The following is a 22,183-nucleotide window of genomic DNA, read 5'->3' as shown; positions in this document are numbered from 1 at the left end:
CCCAATAAACAATCTCAGTGTTTGTGGATTTCACTTGTATTTCTAGTTCGTTAAAATAGGAACCAAGTGAGGCAAGTTGTACGTTTATGGAGCACCTACTGTATGCTAAATATTCTTCTAGAAGTCTTGTAAGTTATCTGATTTCATCCTCTCTGTAATTCTGTGAGGTTGACAAAATGGCCCTTTGTATTAATTGATGAGGTAACAGCTTCAGTAAGGTCAATAAACTTTCCCAGTGATGGATTCAGTATTGGAATCTAGGTCTTTGTGATTCCAGACCCCATATTCTTTCTGGTGTTCCATGTAGGCATGAGTACTTTATGCAGCAAATACGGAAACTTCACTATAATCCATTTTTTCTCCACTTGAGCTGTGTTCGCAATCTTGGGCGACTATACCTTTGTTCTTGGTTATTTCTAGGTTGAGCTGAAATGAGGCAGTTTGCCTTTGCTCAAATATCACTTGGGACACTTGGGAACCCTGTGTCCTCAGGCAAGTTACTTACTTTCTCTAAACCCCAGTTTTGTCTCGTGTAAGTTGGAGATGGGGGTAGTACTAACGTCAGAGTCGTGTGGGTGAAGTGAATACTGCATGTCGAGCTTCTGACACGGGAGCTATGAAAGCGTTGGCTGTTGTTAACGCCATCATCAATGGTGGGGGGATGGTTACTTTAACAGGCCTCACAGGGGCTTGCTTGTTAGAGTGACTGCTCTTTTGCTTCTCTCATTATCTAATCTTCCCAAAGGGTATTGTCTTAAGATCCGTTGGTCATTAATTATTTTCAGTTCCTAAAAGTCATTCTGTGTTCCTGAGAGAAAGAAATTAATGGCTATGCAGAAAAGTTCTGATTGTAAGTATGAATCCTGCACACTCTCAGAATAAAGAGAGGTAATAGTATTTTAGAAGAGGCTTTTGGGAGTTCCTTGGTGGTCCGGTGGTTAGGACGCAGTGTGTCCACTGCCGGGGCCCCGGGTTCAATCCCTGGTCAGGAAACTGAGATCTTGAAAGCCACGCAGCGCGGCCAAAGAAATAAAAAAATAAATAAAGTAAAAATAAAATAAAAGAGGTTTTGAATCTGTCTTTATTTAGATAACTCAGCAAGCCCCCTTTTCCAGGACAGAGGGAACACAGTGTGGCTGGCCCTGTTTTTAAACATTTTATCACAGCGTGTATTAGAAGCTGCCTAAGTGACATTAGACTTCAGTTCTTGTCGTGTCTATGTGCTTTTTTCTGTGCATTATCCCAAAGACAGACACAAAGATAATAGATTTTATTCTTGTCCTCCTGTTCTGTGAAAAATGTTTTGAAGCTTCTTTTTAATGTCTTGTAATTATTTTTATAACTTTTTAGTCAAGTATGATGTGGTCTGGTAGCTTATCACCAGAGTGTAGTTAGGTTCTGGAATAGGGGAAGATGAAAAATAATGATGTAATACCCCTTATTATTTCTACTGGAAACTTTGGTTAAGAGTTACGAGTTAGGAGAAAGCAAAGGGGAGAGATGTGGAATCAGTGCCGACCTTTAAACACTGCTTCACGGTGGAGGAGAGACAATGCTGCTTATTTTCGAGGACTTCACTGCTGAAAAAGAAGGCAGCAGTTGTTTACATTTCCTCAGATGCCACTTTATAAAGAGTCATCATCCAGATTGCTTAAGAATTCTAGGAGCATGCAAGCAGAATTATTATCTATTATCTATTACTTTTACCATATTAGATTTAGGTTAACTTTATATAAATTAAAGTTTTATCTTTTGATTTATGTTGTATCCTTCAAATAAAAAATATGTTCATACCTTTAAGAAAGGACTTGGAGAATAATTATCCTATTTTAAATGAGTATAGAGGACTATAATTTCTGCATCTTGCTTTAATGAGATCTTTCCATGGGTTATTTGATGCCAGATTTTAGTTTGGAATGAAGAATCTAATTATAGTCCTGCCCTTATGGAAAATATGATTTGCTTTACAATGAGCCTCTTTATGATGTGGTTTTCCAGGAATGCATTGTGGTGAAGAGCTGAGACTGTGTCCTTTAAAAATGTCTCCCAGTACAGCCAGTGTTTCATGTGCTGGTGCAGTTTAAGAACATCGCCAGCAGATGGTGACCAAGTATAATGAAAAAATGTACTTATGGTTACACATAGTAAAACATCCTTAACTATTATTCACAAAAAAGTACATTCATTTTATTTAAGAATTGCCCTGTTGATTAGGCAAAGATACATTCTGCAGTAGTACATTACATATTTTCATTCCATACGTATACTGCGTATATTCTGCAGCAGTATAATACAACATCCCACAGTGGTGGGAATGTTCTGCAGCTGTGCTGTGCAGTATCGCAGCCACTATTCACATGTGACTGCTGAGCACTTGCAGTGTGGCTACTGTGGCTGAGGAATTGAATTTTGGGTTTTAATTAGTTCAAGTAGCCATATGTGATTAGGGGCTACCAAGTGGGGCTTGGAGTTCTAGACCTGGGTCTTCCTGCCAGGTGGAGAGCTGCTCTCTAGGTGGGCAGTGGGAGGTGGGTGTTGGTGCATCTAAACTGCCTCTGCCCCCGGGAGAGACCTGTGCTGTGTGCTTACTGCACTTTGTGGGTATCTCCCTTCTTTGGTGAGGATCACCCGTGATCAGTATCTGGTAGCTTCCTGTTGGTCAGTCTAAGGTTTAAGAGGACCTCTCCCCAACAAGTCTTTTTGGAAGAAAGAAAAATTAATCATTTTTCTTAAATTAATGAAAGAAAAGGCAGTCTTTTTCATCATTGTGTTTGGAGAGAACGTTTAGTGAGGAACAAATGTGATTAACTTGGTCTTTTTGCCAGAATGGACACTTGTTAGGTAGACGTTTAACCTTGAGCTCTGGGGGTAAGACTGCTTCATAAACAAGGGATGGAAACTTTCTTAGGATCCTCAGTAGAACAGTATGATTCACACACTCATGGGACCACTTAGCTGCTCATTAATTTTCAACAGTGATGTGCTAATTAAATATCATTCTTAAGTATTTACCAAGGCAAGGCCAAGTGACAACAATTTGTAACTGAGATGGAATAGCTTTGAAAATAATGGCCTTGCATTTCTTTTAGGCTTTTTTTTTCATTGAGTCAGATTTTTGACAAATTTAGTCACTTCTTCCTTTTTAAAATTTTTTAACGAGTGGGGCTTTGTAATAAGTATCTCTTTGTTTCACAAGCAAGTTTCTTTTTGTGAGATCATAATACTGAACAGTTTAGTTCCGATTGTTCTTTTAAACAAAAAAGGATGACAGTAAGCTTATATGTGTTGTTAAAACTTAAAGGGAATTAAAATAAAATACTCTCTTGAGTGTTGATACTATTAAACCAGAGATGTATTAATAAACGTTGATTTAAATGAGTGACTTTTAAAGCTGGTTTTTAATTTTAAAATCAAATGTGTTATTTTAAAGTAGGAAATGGGGAAATATACGAAGTCTTAAAATGTTTATGAATCTCTGGTCATTTTTTGGTTTTGTCAAGCTTCTCATTTATTTAAGATTTAGTTTTGTTTTTCTTTTTATTCCTAATAAAGTTCCCTTTGAAATATTAAAATAAATATGTTGTGGATCCATGGACGTTATTTTCATTTTCTTATTTTCAGTGTTATTTGATACTTTAGAGCAGTATTAATTTTTACTAATTATTTTTATGTTTCATTGATATTTAGCAATACTGTAAGAAAAGTATTCTGCAGATGGTATATAACAGTATTACTTGCTGCTCAGATGAATGCAAAGATGTGAAATATAAAGTTAGTTCTCATTTTAGTTTTCTGATTTATAAGGCAGTAGTTGTATTACTCTTAAAAAGTTTTACCTCTGCGAAACATAGCATATATGTAAAAAGTGTATGAAAATGACAGGTACAGTTTAAAGAGCAGTTAGAAAATAAACATCCCTATGCTGCTAACCCAGCCAAGAAATAGCACATCAGTACTCCAGGAGACCTTCGGCCGTGCTTCCTCCCCCTTGTCCTGAAAGACCAGCGCTCTGTATTTTGTAGGACAGCCCACAATAAGGCAGCTGGCTTCCATCAGAGGAAGTAAGCAAGATGGAAGCCAGAGTCTTTTCGTAAGGTAGTTTTCGAAGTGATAATCAATCACTTTTGCCAGATTCTGGTTATTAGAAGTAAGTCACTAGGTTCAGTCCACACTCAAGAAAAGGGCATTACACAAGGGATGTGGGGATAACTGGGGGGCATATTAGATATTGCCTAGCACAGGGGTCCCCAACCCCCAGGCTACGGACCGGTAATGGTCCACAGCCTGTTAGGAACTGGGCCGCACAGCAGGAGGTGAGCGGCGGGCAAGCGAACGAAGCTTCATCTGCTGCTCCCCATTGGTCACATTATCACCTGAACCATTCCCCTCCCACCACCCTGTCCGTGGAAAAATTGCCCTCCACAAAACCGGTCCCTGGTGCCAAAAAGGTTGGGGACTGCTTGCCTAGCCCATACCTCGAACAAGTACTAAAAGTATAATAGAAAGGCATACAGCTAGAAAGAAATATAACTAGAGGGATTAAAATGGAATACAATGAAATAGTCAATGAACACAGTGTCTTCAATAAGTGGTGCTGGGAAAACTGGGAAAAAAAAACTGGGAAAAGCTGGGAAAAAAAATGGTACTGATGAACCTAGTGGCAGGGCAGGAATAAAGACATAGACATAGAGAATGAACATGAGAAAAAACAGGAACAAAGAAAGATGGGACAAATGTAAAACCAATAGCAAAATGGCAGAGTAAATAGAACCATATCAGTGATTACATTAAATGTAAATGGACTCAACACTCTAATTTAAAGGTAGCAGTTGCTAGACTGGATAAAAAAGCACGAACAAACTGTATGTTTTCTGTAAGAGACATACATATAAGGACAAGTAAATTAAAACTAAAAGGATGTAAAGAGATGTGTAATGGGAACAACAAACATAAGAAAGCTGGAATGGCCATATTAAATATCAGATAAAATAGACTTTAAGACAAGGAGAATTACCAGAGATGAATAGAATCATTTTGTAATGATATAGGGGTCAATTCATAAGCATGATGTAACAGTTATAAGTGTGTATGCATCAAATAATAGAGCTTCAAAAATACATGTAGCAAAGGAAGCTCCATACTGTTCTCCATAGTGGTTGTATCAATTTACATTCCTACCAACAGTACAGGGGGGTTCCCTTTTCACCACACTCTTTCCAGAATTTATTGTTTCTAGATTTTTTTGATGATGGCCATTCTGACCAGTGTGAGGTGATACCTCATTGTAGTTTTGATTTGCATTTCTCTAATAATTAGTGATGTTGAGCATCTTTTCATGTGCCTTTTGGCCATCTGTATGTCTTCCTTGATGAAATGTCTATTTAGGTCTTCCACCCATTTTTTAACTGGATTGTTTGTTTTTTGATATTGAGCTCCATGAGCTGTTTGTATATTTTGGAGATTAATCCTTTGTCCGTTGTTTCATTTGCAAATATTTTCTCCCATTCTGAGGGTTGTCTTTTCGTCTTGTTTATGGTTTCCTTTGCTGTGCAAAAGGTTTGAAGTTTTATTAGGTTCCATTTGTTTATTTTTATTTCCATTACTCTAGGAGGTGGGTCAAAAAAGATCTTGCTGTGGTTTATGTCAAAGAATGCTTTTCCTTTGTTTTCCTCTAAGAGTTTTATAGTATCTGGTCTTATATTTAGGTCTTTAATCCATTTTGAGTTTATTTTTGTGTATGGTGTTAGGTGCTGTTCTAATTTCATTCTTTTACATGTAGCTGTGCAGTTTTCCCAGCACCACTTATTGAAGACACTGTCTTTTCTCCATTGTATGTTCTTGCTTCCTTTGTTGTAAATTAGGTGCCCATATGTGAGTGGGTTTATCTCTGGGCTTTCTATCCTGTTCCATTGATCTATATTTCTGTTTTTGTGCTAGTACCATACTGTCTTGATTACTGTAGCTTTGTAGTATAGTCTGAAGTTGGGGAGCCTGATTCCTCCAGCTCCGTTAAAAATAGAACTATCATATGACCCAGCAATCCCACTACTGGGCATATATCTTGAGAAAACCATAATTCAAAAAGAGACATGTACCACAGTGTTCATTGCAGCACTATTTACAATAGCCAGGAGGACATGGAAGCAACCTAAATATCCATTGACAGATGAATGGATAAAGAAGATGTGGCACATATATATAATAGAATATTATTCAGCCATAAAAAGAAACGGAATTGAGTTATTTGTAGTGAGGTAGATGGACCTAGAGTCTGTCATACAGGGTGAAGTAAGTCAGAAAGAGACAAACAAATACCGTATGCTAACACATATATATGGAATCTAAAAAAAAAATGGTACTGATGAACCTAGTGGCAGGGCAGGAATAAAGACATAGACATAGGGAATGAACATGAGGACATGGCGGGGGGAGGGGGAAGCTGGGGTGAAGTAAGAGCAGCATCGACATATATACACTACCGAATGTAAAACAGTTAGCTAGTGGGAAGCAGCAGCATAGCACAGGGAGATCAGCTTGGTGCTTTGCGATGACCTAGAGGGGTGGGATAGGGAGGGTGGGAGGGAGATCCAAGAGGGAGGAGATATGGGGATATATGTATGCATATGGCTGATTCACTTTGTTGTACAACAGAAACTAACACAGTATTGTGAAGCAGTTATACTCCAATAGAGATCTGTTTTAAAAAAAAATACATGTAGCAAAAAGTAAAAAGAGCTAAAGAGAGAAATAGACAAGTCTACAGCCATTGTTGCGGATTTTAATATCCCTTTCTTAGGAATTATGGAGCAACGTGACCAAAGAATCAACAAGGATATGGAAGATTTGAACAATACTCTGAGCTACCTCAACCTAGTTGACATCTAAGAAATACCCCATCCAATAAGTGCAGATTACACATTCTTCAAGTGCACATGGTATGTTCATCTGGATAAGTCATGTCTGGGTTGTAAAAGAAATTCAGTTGGTCTCAAAGGATGGACGTCACACAGAGCATGTTTTCTGATCTCATCGGAATTTAATAAGAAGGAAACAATTATAGTACATCCAGAAAAGCCGTCAAACGTTTATAAATTAAAAAAACTCGCCTCTAAATAACCTATTTGTCACGAAAGAAATCATGAGGGTTTATAGAAATTTTGAACCAAATGATAAAGAAAATACAACATCAAAATTTATGAGATGCAGCTTAGAGGGAAATATAGGGTTTTTAATGCTTGTGTCAGAAAAGAAGAAAAATCCAGAATCAGTGGTCACAGCTTCTCCCTTTGGAAGATGGAAGAATAAGAGCTGAGTGAATCCAATGTAAGCAGAATGAAGGAAATAAAATAGGTAAGAGTGGAAATCAATGCAACAGGAAAACAATAAAGTCAGTGGAGGCAAACATTTTTTTTTTAAGTTAAATAAAATTGATAAATTCTAGTTAGACTCATGAAATAAAAAGAGAGAAATACATTGGTAAATATAAAAACCTGTAGAATGGTAATTCTGGTTTACAACTCCACTTTTTATTTTTTATAGGATTACAAAGGCAGTTGAATAAAAAGATATCCAACTATATGCTACCTACAAGGGACTCACTTTAGATCTAAGGACACATCCAAGTTGAAAGTGAAAGGATGGAAAAGATATTCCATGCAAATAGTAACCAAAAGAGGGCAGGAGTGGATTTGTATTATAAGAAATAGATTAAGTAATAACCTGTTACAAAGAATGAACTTGTATAATGATAAAAGGGTCAATGAACCAGGAAGATATAACAGTTATAAACATACATGCACCAAACATCAGAAGTCTTAAATATATGAGTCAAACATCAACAGAATGGAGGGAGAAATAGCTCTACAACAGTGGTAAGAAAACTTCAGTACGACACATTCAGTGATGGTGAGAACAATCAGAAGATCATAAAGAAACAGAGGACTTGAACAACACTGCAGACCAATTTGACCAAACCGATATATAGAGAACATTCCATCCAACAGCAGTAGAATACATTTTTCTCAAGTGCACATGGAATATTCTCCAGGATAAAACCATTTGATAGTCCACAAAACCAGTTTTAATATATTTTAAAAGATTGAAATCATACAGAGTATCTTTGCTGATCAAAATATAGGGAAACTAGGAATCAATAGTAAAGCTGGAAAATTCATAAATATATGGAAATTAAATAACACACTCATAGTCAAGAAGTCAAAAAAGAAATCAAAAAGGAAATCAGAAAATATCTTGAGACAAATGAAAATGAAAACACAACATACCAAAACTTATAGGATGCAGTGAAAGCAGTGCTATGAGGGGAATTTATAGTTGTAAAATCTTACATTAAAAAAGAAAAATCTGACATCAACAACCTACATTTACATCTTAAGGAACCTAGGAAAAGAACAAACCCTGAAGCTAGCAGAAGAAAGGAAATAAAACAGAAAATGGGAAAACATTAGAGAAAATCATGGAAACCACTAGAAAAAAAGACAACTGAAATCAGACATGAAAGAAGAGACATTACAACTGATTTTACAAAAATAAAAAGCATTATAAGTGAGTACAATGAGCAGTTGTAAACCAACACATTGGGTAACCTAGATGAAGTGGATAATTTCCTAGGAGCACAGCCTACCAAGACTGAATCATGAAGAAATAGAAAATCTATTTCTGTTTCTAGAACAGACCTATAACTAGTAAGGAGATTGAAGCAGTATTCAAAAACCTTCCAACAAAGAAAAGCCTAGGACCAGATAGCTTCACTGGTGAATTCTGTCAAACATTTAAAGAATAGTTAACACCAATCCTCCTTAAGCTCTTCCAAAATTGAAGAGGAGGGAATACTTTAAGATTCATGGTATGAGGCCAGCATTACCACGATACCAAAGCCAGACAAAGACACTACAAGAAAACTGAAAACCAATATTCCTGATGAGTATTGATGAAAAAACCCTGAGAAAAATACTAGCAAACAATTCAACAGCACATTAAAAGGATTATACACCATGACAAAGTGGGATATATTCCTGGAATGCAAGGAAAATTTGACAAATGAAACAATCATTTTAGTACACCACATTAACAGAATGATGGGAAAGAAACACGTGATCATCTCGATGCAGTAAAAGCATGTGACAGAATTTAACACCCTTTCATGATAAAAATACTTGACAAACTACGAATAGAAGGAAACTACCTCAAAATAATAAAGGCCGTATATGAAAAGCCCACAGCTAACAGCATACTTAAGAGTGAAAGCAAAACTTTTACCTTTAAGAGCAGTAATAAGACAGGGATGCCCACTCTCATCACTTCTATTCAGCATAGTACTGGAAGTCCTAACCAGAGCAATGAGGCAAGAAAAAGAAAAGTCATCGAAATTGAAAAGAAAGAAGAAAAATGATCTCTGTTCACAAATGATATGATCTTATATACAGAAAACTAAATATTCCACAAAAAACTATTAGAACTAATAAATAAATTCAACAAAGTAGCAGGATACAAAACCAACAAATAAAAATCAGTCACAATTTTATACACTAACTGAACAATCTGAAAAGGAAATTAAGAGAGTTCCATTTACAACAGTGTCAAAAAGAATAAAATACTTAGGAATAAACTTGACCAAGGACTTGTACACTAAAAACACTACAAAATATTGTTGAGAGGAATTTAAAAAGACACCAATAAATGGAAAGATATGTGTTCATGGATTGGAAGACTTAATATTGTTATGATGTACAATACAACCCAAAGTGATATATTGAATAATATTGGGTTGGGTAACATGGGAAACCCGAATGAACATTTTGGCCAACACAATACAATCCCTATCAAAATTCCAGTGGCTTTTTTTTTCTTTTCAGAAAAGGAAAAATACTTCCTAAAAGTCATATGGAATCTCAAGTGACACTGAATAGCTAAAACAGTCTTGGAAGAGAAAAGCAAAACTGGAATTCTAACATTTTCTAATTTCAAAACTTCCTACAATGCCACAGTAATCTAAACAGTGTCGTGCTATCCTCAAAGGATAGAGTGAGCTTTCTGCACCAGTGTGCAGTTTTAATCTTACCTCCCTTCTAGTAGCTAGCACCTCATAATGGAGACTAAAGAGGTGTGGAAAGAAGAGGAGGTAAAAAGTGGCTATAAAATTGTTAGAGTTGAAAAAAAAAATCAGACATGTTACAAGCATGTAAATATTTTTAATCTACTTTTCTATCATTATTATTTTGGATATAGCAAGGATAGATCTCCCAACCCAGGTATAGTAGTCTTCCTGTTTCTGGGAAACAAGGCTATTTTGCAGGACAGTCAATGCTGATGCTAGTCTAAGATACATGAAGGAAAGAGAGAACTGTACACAACCCTACAGTTCACTTTCACGTTTGGTGTTTGTGCTGGGAAACGTGGGAAGCTAGATCTGTTGCCAGTTTTATTTACTTTTTGTAATGAACATATATATTTTTTGCATTTTAAATAAAAAATAACTAGCAGTTTTTGAATTAAATAAGTTTCTTGCTTGGCTACACTGAGATGCTAAAAACACTTGGAGAGAGCACCAAAAATATATATAAGTCCACACACCTTTGGAGATTCTAGATGTTCTTTGTGCTCGGTATTTGTTGAAGCAAAGAGGAAATGTACCCAAACCAACCTCTATACAAAGGACAGACACCACCGTAAATGTTAGTGTGCCCGTTAACACATAATACACTGACCAAATTTGGTAAGGGAGGCACCACAATTTGTCAGTAATAATGATATAGAGGCCATGGTACTTAGGTACCTCTATGTAGCAATCAATAAAGCGTTTTTTTTCCCTTATGACTTCATGTTTTATGAAGATGATGCAAAGACTATTGGGAATAATCTTTAACAAACTATAGAAGGGGTGTAGTCTGCTCTGATATCAGTCTGTGGTTCCTCTTCACAAAGCTCCTTTAGGAGAGAGACTCTGTCTTGCTCACAATTATATTCCTAAGGCCTGTCACTGTACCATGGAGCACAGTTAATAACTCAGTTATTTGTTAAATGAATATGAATGAATGAACAAATTAATGATTGGATAAATTAATAAAAAAGTCTGGTACTGGCATAAAGACAGACATATAGGCTAATAGATTAGAATAGAGAGCCCAGAGATAAGCCCTTGCTTATATGGTCAAATGATTTTTGACAGGGGTGCCAAGACCATTCAATAGGAAAAGGACAGTCTTTTCAACAAATGGTGTGGCAAAACTGGATATTCACCTGCAAAAGAATGAAGTTGGACTCTTACTTTTTACTATATATAAAAATTAATGTGGGGCTTCCCTGGTGGCGCAGTGGTTGAGAGTCCGCCTGCCGATGCAGGGGACACAGGTTCGTGCCCCGGTCTGGGAGGATCCCACATGCCGTGGAGCGGCTGAGCCCGTGAGCCATGGCCGTTGAGCCTGTGCATCCGGAGCCTGTGCTTCGCAATGGGAGAGGCCACAAGAGTGAGAGGCCCGCGTACCGCCAAAAAAAAAAAAAAAAAAATTAATGCAAAATTGATCAAATACCTAAAGGTAAAAGCTACAACTACAGAACTCTTAAAATATCGGGGGAAAGCTTCATGACGATGGATTTGGCATTGATATATTGGATATGATACCAAAAGCACAAGCAACAACCAAAAAAATCTGTAGATAAATTGGACCATGTCAAAATTAAAAACTTTTGTGCATCAAAGGACGCAATCAGCAGAGTGAAAAGGCAACCCATGGAATGGGAGAAAATATTTGCGAATCACCTACCTGAAAAAGGGTTAATATCCAGAGTATGTGAAGAACCCCACAATTCAACAACAACAAAAACAAACAACTTGATTAAAAAGTGGGCAAAGGACTTGAATAGACATTTCTCCAAAAAAATGATCAGTAATCATTCTGGAAATGCAAGTCAAAACCATAATGAGATACCATCTATTAGGATGGCTATTATAAAACAAACAAACAAAACAAGTGTTTGGCAAGGATGTGGAGAAGTTGGACCCTTGTGTACTCTTGGTGGGAATGTAAAATAGTGTAGCTGTGGTTGAACACTCAGCAGCTCATCAAAAAAAATTAAAAATAAAATTACCATATCATACAGAAATCCCACTTCCGTGTATATATCCAAAATAATTGAAAACCGGGACCCAAACAGATATGTGTATAGCCTTGTACATAGCATCATTATTTTCAGTAGCCAAAAGATGGAAGCATCCCAAGTGTCCATCAATGGATGAATGCATAAAAATGTGGCATATAATACAATGGAATATTATTGAGCCTTAAAAAGGAAGGAAATTCTGACACATGTTACAACATGGGTGAACCTTGAAGATATTATGCTAAGACAGATAAGCCAGTCACAAAATGAAAAATACTGTATGATTCCACTTATATGAAGTATAAATTCATAGAGGCAGGAAGTAGAATGGTGTTTGCCAGGGGCTGAGAGGAGAGGAGAAAGGGAAGTTATTGTTTAATAGGTAGAGTGTTTCAGTCTTGGGAAGATGGAAAAACTCTAGAGATGGATGGTGATGGTGGTTGCACAGCACTGTGATTGTATTTCCAACCACTGAACTGAACAGTTAAAAGTAGTTAAGATGGTAAATTTTATGTTCCATGTATTTTGCCACAGTTAAAAATTTAAAAATGGGAGAGAAAACACAAATTAGCAACGTCAGGAATGAATGAAAGAGGATGCTCCACACAGATCCTACAGACATTCAGAATATGATGAGGTGGGAATTCCCTCGTGGTCCAGTGGTTAGGACTCCTCACTTTCACTGCTAGGGTCCCAGGGTTCGATCCCTGGTCAGGGAAGTAAGATCCTGCAAGCATGTGGCATGGCCAAAAAAAAAAAAAAAAAAAAAAGTATAATGAGGCTATTATAAACAACTTTGTATCAGTGAAAATTTGGATGAAATAGAAGAATTCCTTAAAAGACAAGAAGAAATGGGGAATCTGAGTATCCCTATAGTTAACCAAAGAAATTTATTTTATAATTAACTACCTTCCTATAAAGAAATCTGTAAGCCCAGATGGCTTCCTTGGTGAATTCTATCAGGCTTTTATGGAAGAAATGATATCATCCTACATAAATTTTTTTCAGGAAATAGAGAAAGAGGGAATGCTTCCCAACTCACTTTGTTAAGTCTGTATTACTTTGTTTTCAAAAGAAGACAGACATTCCCAGAATGTAAAACTACATACCAATATTCCTGCATGAATATAGATTTTAAAATTCTTAATTAACATATTGTATCCAGAAAATATACAAAGGGTATTATATCATGAATAGATGGTGCTCCCCACGTATAGAGAAAATATTCTAAATACATATATCTGATAAATGACTTGTGTCTAGAGTATGTGCAACTCAAGGAAAAGTAGACAACAACCCAATTAATGTGCAAAAGATTTTACAGACACTTCACAAAATGTATATATAAATAAATGGCTAATGTACACACATGAAAAGATGGACATCATCATCCTTTATCAGGGAAATGAAAATTATAAAGCACAATGTGATACCACTATACACCCATTAGAATGGCTAAAATGATAAAGACAGAAAACCAAGTATGGTGACAATGAGATGAAACTGGAAGTCTCATACAGCGTTAATGGGAATATAAAGTGGCACCACCACTTTGGAAAACAGTTTACCAATTTCTTACAAAGTTTTAGATAATTTACCGTTTGACCTCACAATTCTATTCCTACACGTCAAGAGAAATGAAAATGTATGTCCACATAAATTCTTGAATGTCCATAGCAGCTTTATTCATAATAGCCAAATGTGGAGATAAGTGTCCATCAGTACATGACTCAGAAAGGAAATTAAGGTTCATGCATATAATGGAATACTTCTAATCAATAAAAGGAAATGAACTTTGATACATGCAACAACTTGGCTAAATCTCTCTTCCTTAGTGAGAGGAGCAAGACATAAAAAGTGCATTCTGGGGCTTCCCTGGTGGCGCAGTGGTTGGGAGTCCGCCTGCCGATGCAGGGGACGCGGGTTCGTGCCCCGGTCCAGGAAGATCCCACATGCTGCGGAGCGGCTGGGCCCGTGAGCCACGGCCGCTGAGCCTGCGCGTCCGGAGCCTGTGCTCCGCAACGGGAGAGGCCACAACAGTGAGAGGCCCGCATAACGCAAAAAAAAAAAAAAAAAAAAAAATTCTGTTTGATTCCGTATATAAGAGATTCTGCAAAATGCAGGTTGCCTGGGTTTGTGGGAGGGAGTAGATTGATTGCCAAGGAGGCCAAGAGAACTTCTGAGTGTGATGGAAAGAATCTGTATCTTCATTGTGTTGGTTACACAGGTATATACATTTGTCAAAACTACATTTTAAATGGGTATGGCTTTACGGTACATAAATTATACCTCAGTAAACCTAATAAAAATCGTATCTAGGGGCTTCCCTGGTGGCGCAGTGGTTGGGAATCTGCCTGCCAATGCAGGGGACAAGGGTTCGAGTCCTGGTCTGGGAAGATCCCACATGCCGCCTGAGCCACAACTGCTGAGCCTGCGCGTCTGGAGCTTGTGCTCCGCAGCAAGAGAGGCCGCGACAGTGAGAGGCCCGCGCACCGCGATGAAGAGTGGCCCCCACTCGCCGCAACTAGAAGAAAGCCCACGCACAGAAACGAAGACCCAACACAGCCATAAATAAATAAATAAATAAATAAATAAATAATTAAAAAAAAATCGTATCTAGATGTAGGTGATACTTTCCTGGTGTGGCTTCTTCCATTGTAAACACCTGTGAACTAAAGTCATAAGTTACCTCCCCTGACCACTACCCCTAACGTACCCCCCACTTCGCAGTGGTGAGAGAGGGACTGGAGAATTCCCATTTAAAAAACAGGGAAAATGGGAGACACAAACCAATGACAGTTCTGTAGAAATTCTGAAATCTAGCAGTTGTTGGTTGCCAGTTTCTTTCTTTCTTTTTTTTTTAATGGTACGAGGGCCTCTCACTATTGCGGCCTCTCCTGTTGCGGAGCACAGGCTCTGGACGTGCAGGCTCAGCGGCCATGGCTCACGGGCCCAGTCGCTCCGCGGCATGTGGGATCCTCCCAGACCGGGCAACGAACCCGTGTCCCTTGCATCGGCAGGTGGACTCTCAACCACTGCGCCACCAGGGAAGCCCTCTTGCCAGTTTCTTGATTAGGGCTTAGTGCTGCTTCCTGGAAGTGTTCTTCATGGTTCTCTGCTCTGTCTTTTGAGTTCTTGACTTTTCCTTCTGAATTATCTTTTTTTTTTTTCTTTTTAACAGAAGCAATGATTTGTTTTAAGCTGAGTAGTTTTCTTAGCCTGCCTCTTGTTTATAGGAATTTGGGGAACCAAATGCCTCTTTTCACTTTTTTTTTTTTAATTTTTAAAAATTATTTTTGGTTGCATTGGGTCTTCATTGCTGCGCGCGGGCTTTCTCTAGTTGTGGCGAGCGGGGGCTACTCTTCATTGTGGTGCGCGGGCTTCTCATTGCAGTGGCTTCTCTTGTTGCAGAGCATGGGCTGTAGGGTGTGCGGGCTTCAGTAGTTGTAGCACGTGGGCTCAGTAGTTGTGGCGCACGGGCTTAGTTGCTCTGCGGCACGTGGGATCTTCCCGGACCAGGGATCAAACCCGTGTCCCCTGCATTGGCAGGCGGATTCTTCACCACTGTGCCACCAGGGAAGTCCCCCTCTTTTCACTTTGAACTCTGTCCTTTCATACGACGAGTCTAGTTCCTTGGCTTTGAGACCATGTCTGTGTTCCTTGCCTTTCCCGGGCACAAAGCTTCTTATAAGCCAGAGCTTTCCGAACTGGTCACCAGCACTGATTTTCAGCTTCTTCTCAAGAACAAGGAACTCCATCCCTGCTTCTGGTTTCTTGATGAGTTTGACTTTGTCCTTCTACTTAGAGGAACTTTGATTCTCTCCTACTTGTCCAGAGTCATACTTCCTGCTCTTTCTAGCTGTCTCCGAAACCAGAGCCTGGCAGACCTTCAGTTCCTGTCCTTTTTATGACATTACATTTTAAAAAATTAAAGTATAGTTGATTTATGATATTATATTAATTTCAGGCATATTACTAGTGATTCGGTATTTTTATAGATTATATTCCATTTAAAGTTATTATAAAATATTGGCTGTATTCCCTGTGCTGTACAATATATCCTTGTATCTTATTTATTTTATACATAGTAGTTTGTACCTCTTAATCCCCTCCTCCTACCTTGTCCCTCCCCCCACCCCTCTTGCTACTGGTAACAATTAGCTTGTGAGTCTGTTTCTGTTTTGTTATATTTATTTGCTTTATTTTTTAGATTTCACATATAAATGATAACATTCAGTGTTTGCTTTTCTCTGTCTGACTTATTTCATTTAGCATAATACATTTTAGGTCCATCCATGTTGTTGCAAAGGGCAAAATTTTATTCCTTTTTACGGCTGAGTAGTATTCCATTGTACATATGTACCATACCTTCATCCATTCATCTGTTGATGGACACCTAGGTTGCTTCCATGTCTTGGCTACTGTAAATAGTGCTGCTGTGAACATTGGGGTGCATGTATCTTTTTGAATTAGTGTTTTCGTTTTCTTTGCATATATACCCAGGAGTGGAATTGCTGGATCATATGGTAGTTCTATTTTTAGTTTTTTGAGGACCATCCTTACTGTTTTCCATAGTGGCTCCACCAATTTACATACCCACTAACAGGGTGCTAGGTTTTCCTTTTTTCCATATCCTCACCAACATTTATTTGTGGTCTTTTTGACAATAGCATGGCATTACATTTTTGGGGTTTTTTTTGGGCATTGCATTTCTGTCCGAGCAAAAGAGATGTTCTCGGTTATTCCTTTAGGTTTTTCTCCAATGCAGTCTTGACTGGCATTGTCACTACTATTTCTTTAATTATTAATTTCCCAGTTTCTGTTTTATTTATGCCTTCTGGAATTCATATTATTTTGATGTGAGAGATTTTGAATTTATCTCCCTTATCTGTTGCATTTTTATTTATTATATTCATCCCTTAACTTTTTTGTGTGTTCTCAGAATATTTCTTGAAGTAGTTTTCTAATTCGCTGATTTGATTTTATGCTATATTTTATCTGCCATTCTCTTTTTACATTGTGGTTTTAAAATTTGGTAATCAAGTTTTTCATTTTTAAGCACATTTTTTATGATCACAGATTGTTTATTTCCTTTTTATATCTGAAATGTCTACTTGAATCACATTGAGGACACAAATTAAAAAGACATTTTAGAAATTTTCCATATGTATAAATTTCTTTCGCAGGAAGAAATTCAGTCAGTCTTTTTTTAGGCTTTTAAAGCTTATTATATGTCTCATTACTTATCTCTTTATTTTCATAGTGACAAGTCTATGTTTCTGTAGTATTTGGAATCAGCAAAGATGCTGGGAAAATGTTTCTGGATTGTCATTGAAATATTTTAGCATCAGGAAAAAGTGAAAGGGAAAAACTTACATTTCCTCTAGTTTTACTCCTCAGGAGGAGGAAGAAGGCACGTGCCCATCAGGGAATCTTTCTCATACACTGAGACCCTGCTTTCTGGGCTAGCTTGGCACCCACACGTGAATGAGCTGCAGTCCCTCCTCCTCACTGGCACAAGCTCCATAGTCCTGACCTCGCTGTAATCGTTTCCCCCATACCAACTGTAGGCTGTCTTTATAAGCATCATGGCGTGCTATTTGTCCTCTGTGGCAGGCAGCACCTGCTGTTCTTCCTAAAGGATAACACAGGGTTAAGCCTTGCCCCCTGCCCTCTGTCTCCCTGTTCACCCTGACCTCCAGCCCCATCACTGCGAATCTGAGCCGTCTTTGTGCCTCCTTAGAGTTCCAGTTAATTGTGTTTCCAGCTGGAGCCATTATCAGTGGCAAGAGATGAAACTTCTGTGCTTAATGCCCTGTGCTTCTTGTGCCAGCTGGATTTTAGCAATGATACTGACCTCCTTCTTTAGTTGGCTCAACTGCCTTCACAAGAAGCTGAGTTCAGCAATGCCTCTGCTTTACTTGGCCTGCACTGGAGCATGTTTCAGGGGAAATAGAATGAATTTAGTTTTGGGCATGTTGAATTGGAGGTAGGGCTCTTCAGTTTGTATTTGCAATGGGGTTGGAGGCCAAGAGAGCAGTTTGGGCTGGAGATGTAGATTGGTAATCAGAGCTTCTCCTTATTATTGGAAAAACTAATAGTATATTGGATTGACCAGGGAAAGCACATAAAAGGAAAATAAATATGGTTAGACACAGAACCCCAGGGATTATAGCATGTATGAGATGGGCAGAGAAAGAAAAGCTAGTGAAAAAGCTGAGAAGGAGATTTCTAAAGGACCGGATAGGAACCGGGAAAGAATGGTTCTGTGGAGCCAATAAATGTGGCATCTTTAAAGCACCACCCCTCATGTTTTAGTGAGAGCAGCCAAGGTAAGAACAGATCATGGCTCATTTGCTTGAGCATCTAGGAGATCAATGCTGACTTTTCAGGATGTGTGGAAGTCAGATTGGAGTCGATTGGAAAGACCATGGCAGGATAGGACATAGGTTCAATAACTCATTTTGAAAATTTACTGAGAATGGAAGGAGGTAGGATCGGTACAGAAGACAGCTACATGTGACTTAAAAGGATGTGTTGTTTTATGTATGCACCCTGTATAATAAATAGATAAATGTTTCAGTCCTCTTTTTTATTAATATTTTCTATGAGAATTACTTTTAATATTTAAGCATTTTTCAATTTTTAAGTATCGCTCCTTTTATGATTGTTTAATCTATTCTTAAAGAAGAACAGGCCACTACTTAGTATGATATATCAGGGTGTCTCTTCCCACATACTAAGTTTTAAATGCTTTATATCAGCTCAAGCACACTGGCTGATGAGATTATTCTCAAAATATTACTTTATCTCCTTTTCTCATTTATTTTTAAGTATTTGGATATCTGGACTACTGAGTAGGGGTATAAAAAAAATCCACAGCTCTCTTTAAAACAACTTTTTCAGACATTCTAAATTACTTAGTAACTAGTCTAAGGAATGTTATTCTGTCAGTGTTAACTACCAAAAAACACCTTAATTTTAATCTTGTCTTTTTGAACTACTGTTCTGTCTTTTGAGAATACTTAGTATGACCCACAACTTGTGAAGGAAATCCTGATATGGCTAGTGGTTGAAAGTCAGTGGCTTTAATTAATTAAATAATGGTTAGTTTTCATTTTGTGTCTCTTGAAGTAACCATTCAGAGAATAGATATTTGTAATCACGGAACTTCCATTGAAGTAGCTCGAATAGAAATATATGGGAGAGAAGTGGACATGAAGGGAAGTCAAATATTTTCTTAGGAAACTAGATTCCCTAGGATAATGGATAAAGTAATTTATCCATTATCCCTGGTAATATAAAAATATGGCAGTACAGGAAGATGACTGCACCAAGTGCCATCCACATAATCCAGTTAAAGAGTTAACAATATCATATTGTATGTGTATACCACTTTTGCTCTATCCATTTCTCTGTTAATGGATGCTTGGGTTGTTTCCATATCTTCAGCATACTGCCTAGTTAACAATATCGTATTGTGCTCTTCAAAATTTGTTAGAAGGATAGACCTTATATTAAGTGTTCTTAAAACAAAACAAAAACAAAGGGTCACAGGGAAACTCTGGGAAGTATTGGATATGTCTGTTACCTTGATTGTGGTGATGGTATCACAGGTGTTTGCGTATGTTCAAACTCATCAAATTGCACACAATAAATATGTTCAGTTCTTTGTATGTCAGTTATACCTCAATAGAGCTCTTTTTTAAAAAAGAAAAAAATATATGGGAGACTCTAGGCTAAAGTAGAATATTGAGAATGGCATTTTTTGTACTATATTTTATATTGGAGAAAAATCTTTTTCTAATTCATCTGGAAGCTTAAACTATTTTCCTATTTATGCTCTACTTATGTTTTACCTAAATTAACATGGCATATTTTTAAATTTAGGACTTTGATTTATCTGTGGTTTCTGAGATGGCTTCAAATTAATTCAGACTTTCAGCTATGTGAAAGTTTTGGATTTTATATATTTTAAGACTTCATCATGATGTGAAACATGAATCCAACAAAACTTGCTAACCTTTTAAAACAATTATCTTCTCTGAGAATGTATGCTTCAATTTTTCTCTTCCTACGCGTAGGAAAAGGGGAAATACATGTGGTTTATTGTAGTCCCACTTAACAATAGCATTTGTTTGTAAGCAAGCATGTGGCATTTAGGTGACATTTTATTTATAGTTTAATAAATACAGGTTATTATTCGTGTTTCTTTTTTCTTTGCTATTGAAACGTCATTGTTAATATAAACAGTCATCTCATTTCCAAAAAAAAAAAAATATTGTAATCCTAGATTTGAATACCCCTGTGTCCTCTGAATTCCCCCAATTCTGACTGTGACTGTTTTGGTCTCTTAATAGGGAACAATGCATTGCAAAGCTCCAAACCAGATCACAGTCTATGAGTCCAACCTACAGAGAAGATGGGCAGATTATTACCCCAAGGAGTTGTGTAAGATCATATTCTACTTTTGTTTTTTTGTTTGTTTGCTTCTTGTTTTAAAATATCTCCACATAGGGCTTCCCTGGTGGCGCAGTGGTTGTGAGTTCGCCTGCCGATGCAGGGGACACGGGTTCGTGCCCTGGCCTGGGAGGATCCCACATGCCGCGGAGCAGCTGGGCCCGTGAGCCATGGCCGCTGAGCCTGCGCGTCCGGAGCCCGTGCTCCGCGACGGGAGAGGCCACAATGGTGAGAGGCCCGCGTACCGCACACACACAAAAAAACTCCACATACTTTTATTTATTTATTTATTTATTTATTTATATTTTTTGCGGTACGTGGGCCTCTCACGTCGCGGAGCACAGGCTCCGGACGTGCAGGCTCAGCGGCCATGGCTCACGGGCCCAGCCGTTCCGCGGCATGTGGGATCCTCCTGGACGGGGGCACGAACCCGTGTCCCCTGCATCGGCAGGCAGACTCACAACCACTGCGCCACCAGGGAAGCCCTCCACATATTTTAGTTTCATATTGTTAAATTCCAGCGATTACTTACAAACAATAAAGTCTGAAGGTTTTGATGAATATCCTGGTTTCAAAGAAAGTGGTGTATTTGGTATATTCCATAGCATTCCTTCTGCTTTCTCAAAGATTCTGAGGCATTGTGTTAATCAGTCTATCATTTTTCCTGTGCATTGAAGAATAACTTTGAAAGGTTTGTTTTTTAGTTACTTTTCCCCTTTTACTCAGTATATGTCTAAAAATGATTAGACACACAATGGTCATAAACTTAAGAAATTGGGATTAGTTTGTAGTGAAGTAGGGAACACTGCCTTCCTGATGAAGGTGAACTGTTCCTATCTTGAAATATGAATACTTCTCTTGCATTTAACTACTTAATGTAGATTTGGTTTGACCATGGAGCTAATGAGCATTCCAGTCAGCTTGATAAAGAGAAGGGCTCTGCCTGCTTCCTACAGCATAACTCTGCTTGTCTTGGGTGATGAGACTTTTAGTTACAAGCAAGTCGAATGTGAAACATGACTGTTTTAGCACATTTGCTCTGAACATAACTCCTTCCATTTTCTCCAGTGATGGAGAGTTCCAGTTTGCAACTTTCATAAATATCTTAATATAAAGAGCAGCACATTTTAGATATTTGTGAATTTATTATCAATCATTATATTTACTCAAAATAAATAAGGAAGGTACATTTTAAAAGACATTCTCATTCACACACACACACACAAACATTCAAAAAGCAAGGGACCAACAGTAGAGGCAATAATGAATTTTAATATAGTGTATATTAATAAACCCAACATCTTCTTCAATAGAAATCTGGAGATCAGTAAAATATGAAGAACATCTTTTTTTCTTTTAAATTTTATTAATTTTTTTTATACAGCAGGTTCTTATTAGTCATCAGTTTTATACACATCAGTGTATACATGTCAATCCCAATTGCCCAATTCAGCACACCACTATCCCCACCCTGCCACGGCTTTCCCCCCTTGGTGTCCATACGTTTGTTCTCTACATCTGTGTCTGAAGAACATTTTAATGTATTTTTCATCACTTCAGATAATTTAAATGACCATAGATAAATAGATTTATTTGTTAGTAGTGA

General features: G+C 37.7%; 1 protein-coding gene across 17 annotated transcripts in view; it reads left to right on the top strand.

Moving 5' to 3' along the window:
- CEP112 (centrosomal protein 112) overlaps positions 1 to 22,183 on the top strand; it is a 401,854-nt gene that overhangs the window by 16,127 nt on the left and 363,544 nt on the right. For all 17 annotated transcript variants that reach the window (XM_082604740.1, XM_082604757.1, XM_082604756.1 and 14 more), the window contains one exon: positions 20,478 to 20,568. In XM_082604740.1, the coding sequence (XP_082460866.1) occupies positions 20,478 to 20,568 (91 nt within the window). The remainder of the gene's footprint in view (positions 1 to 20,477; positions 20,569 to 22,183) is intronic.

The sequence above is a fragment of the Mesoplodon mirus genome (assembly GCF_964341445.2).
Source record: "Mesoplodon mirus genome assembly, chromosome: 18".
Lineage (NCBI taxonomy): Eukaryota > Metazoa > Chordata > Mammalia > Artiodactyla > Ziphiidae > Mesoplodon > Mesoplodon mirus.
This window is presented reverse-complemented; position numbering and strand designations above follow the sequence as displayed.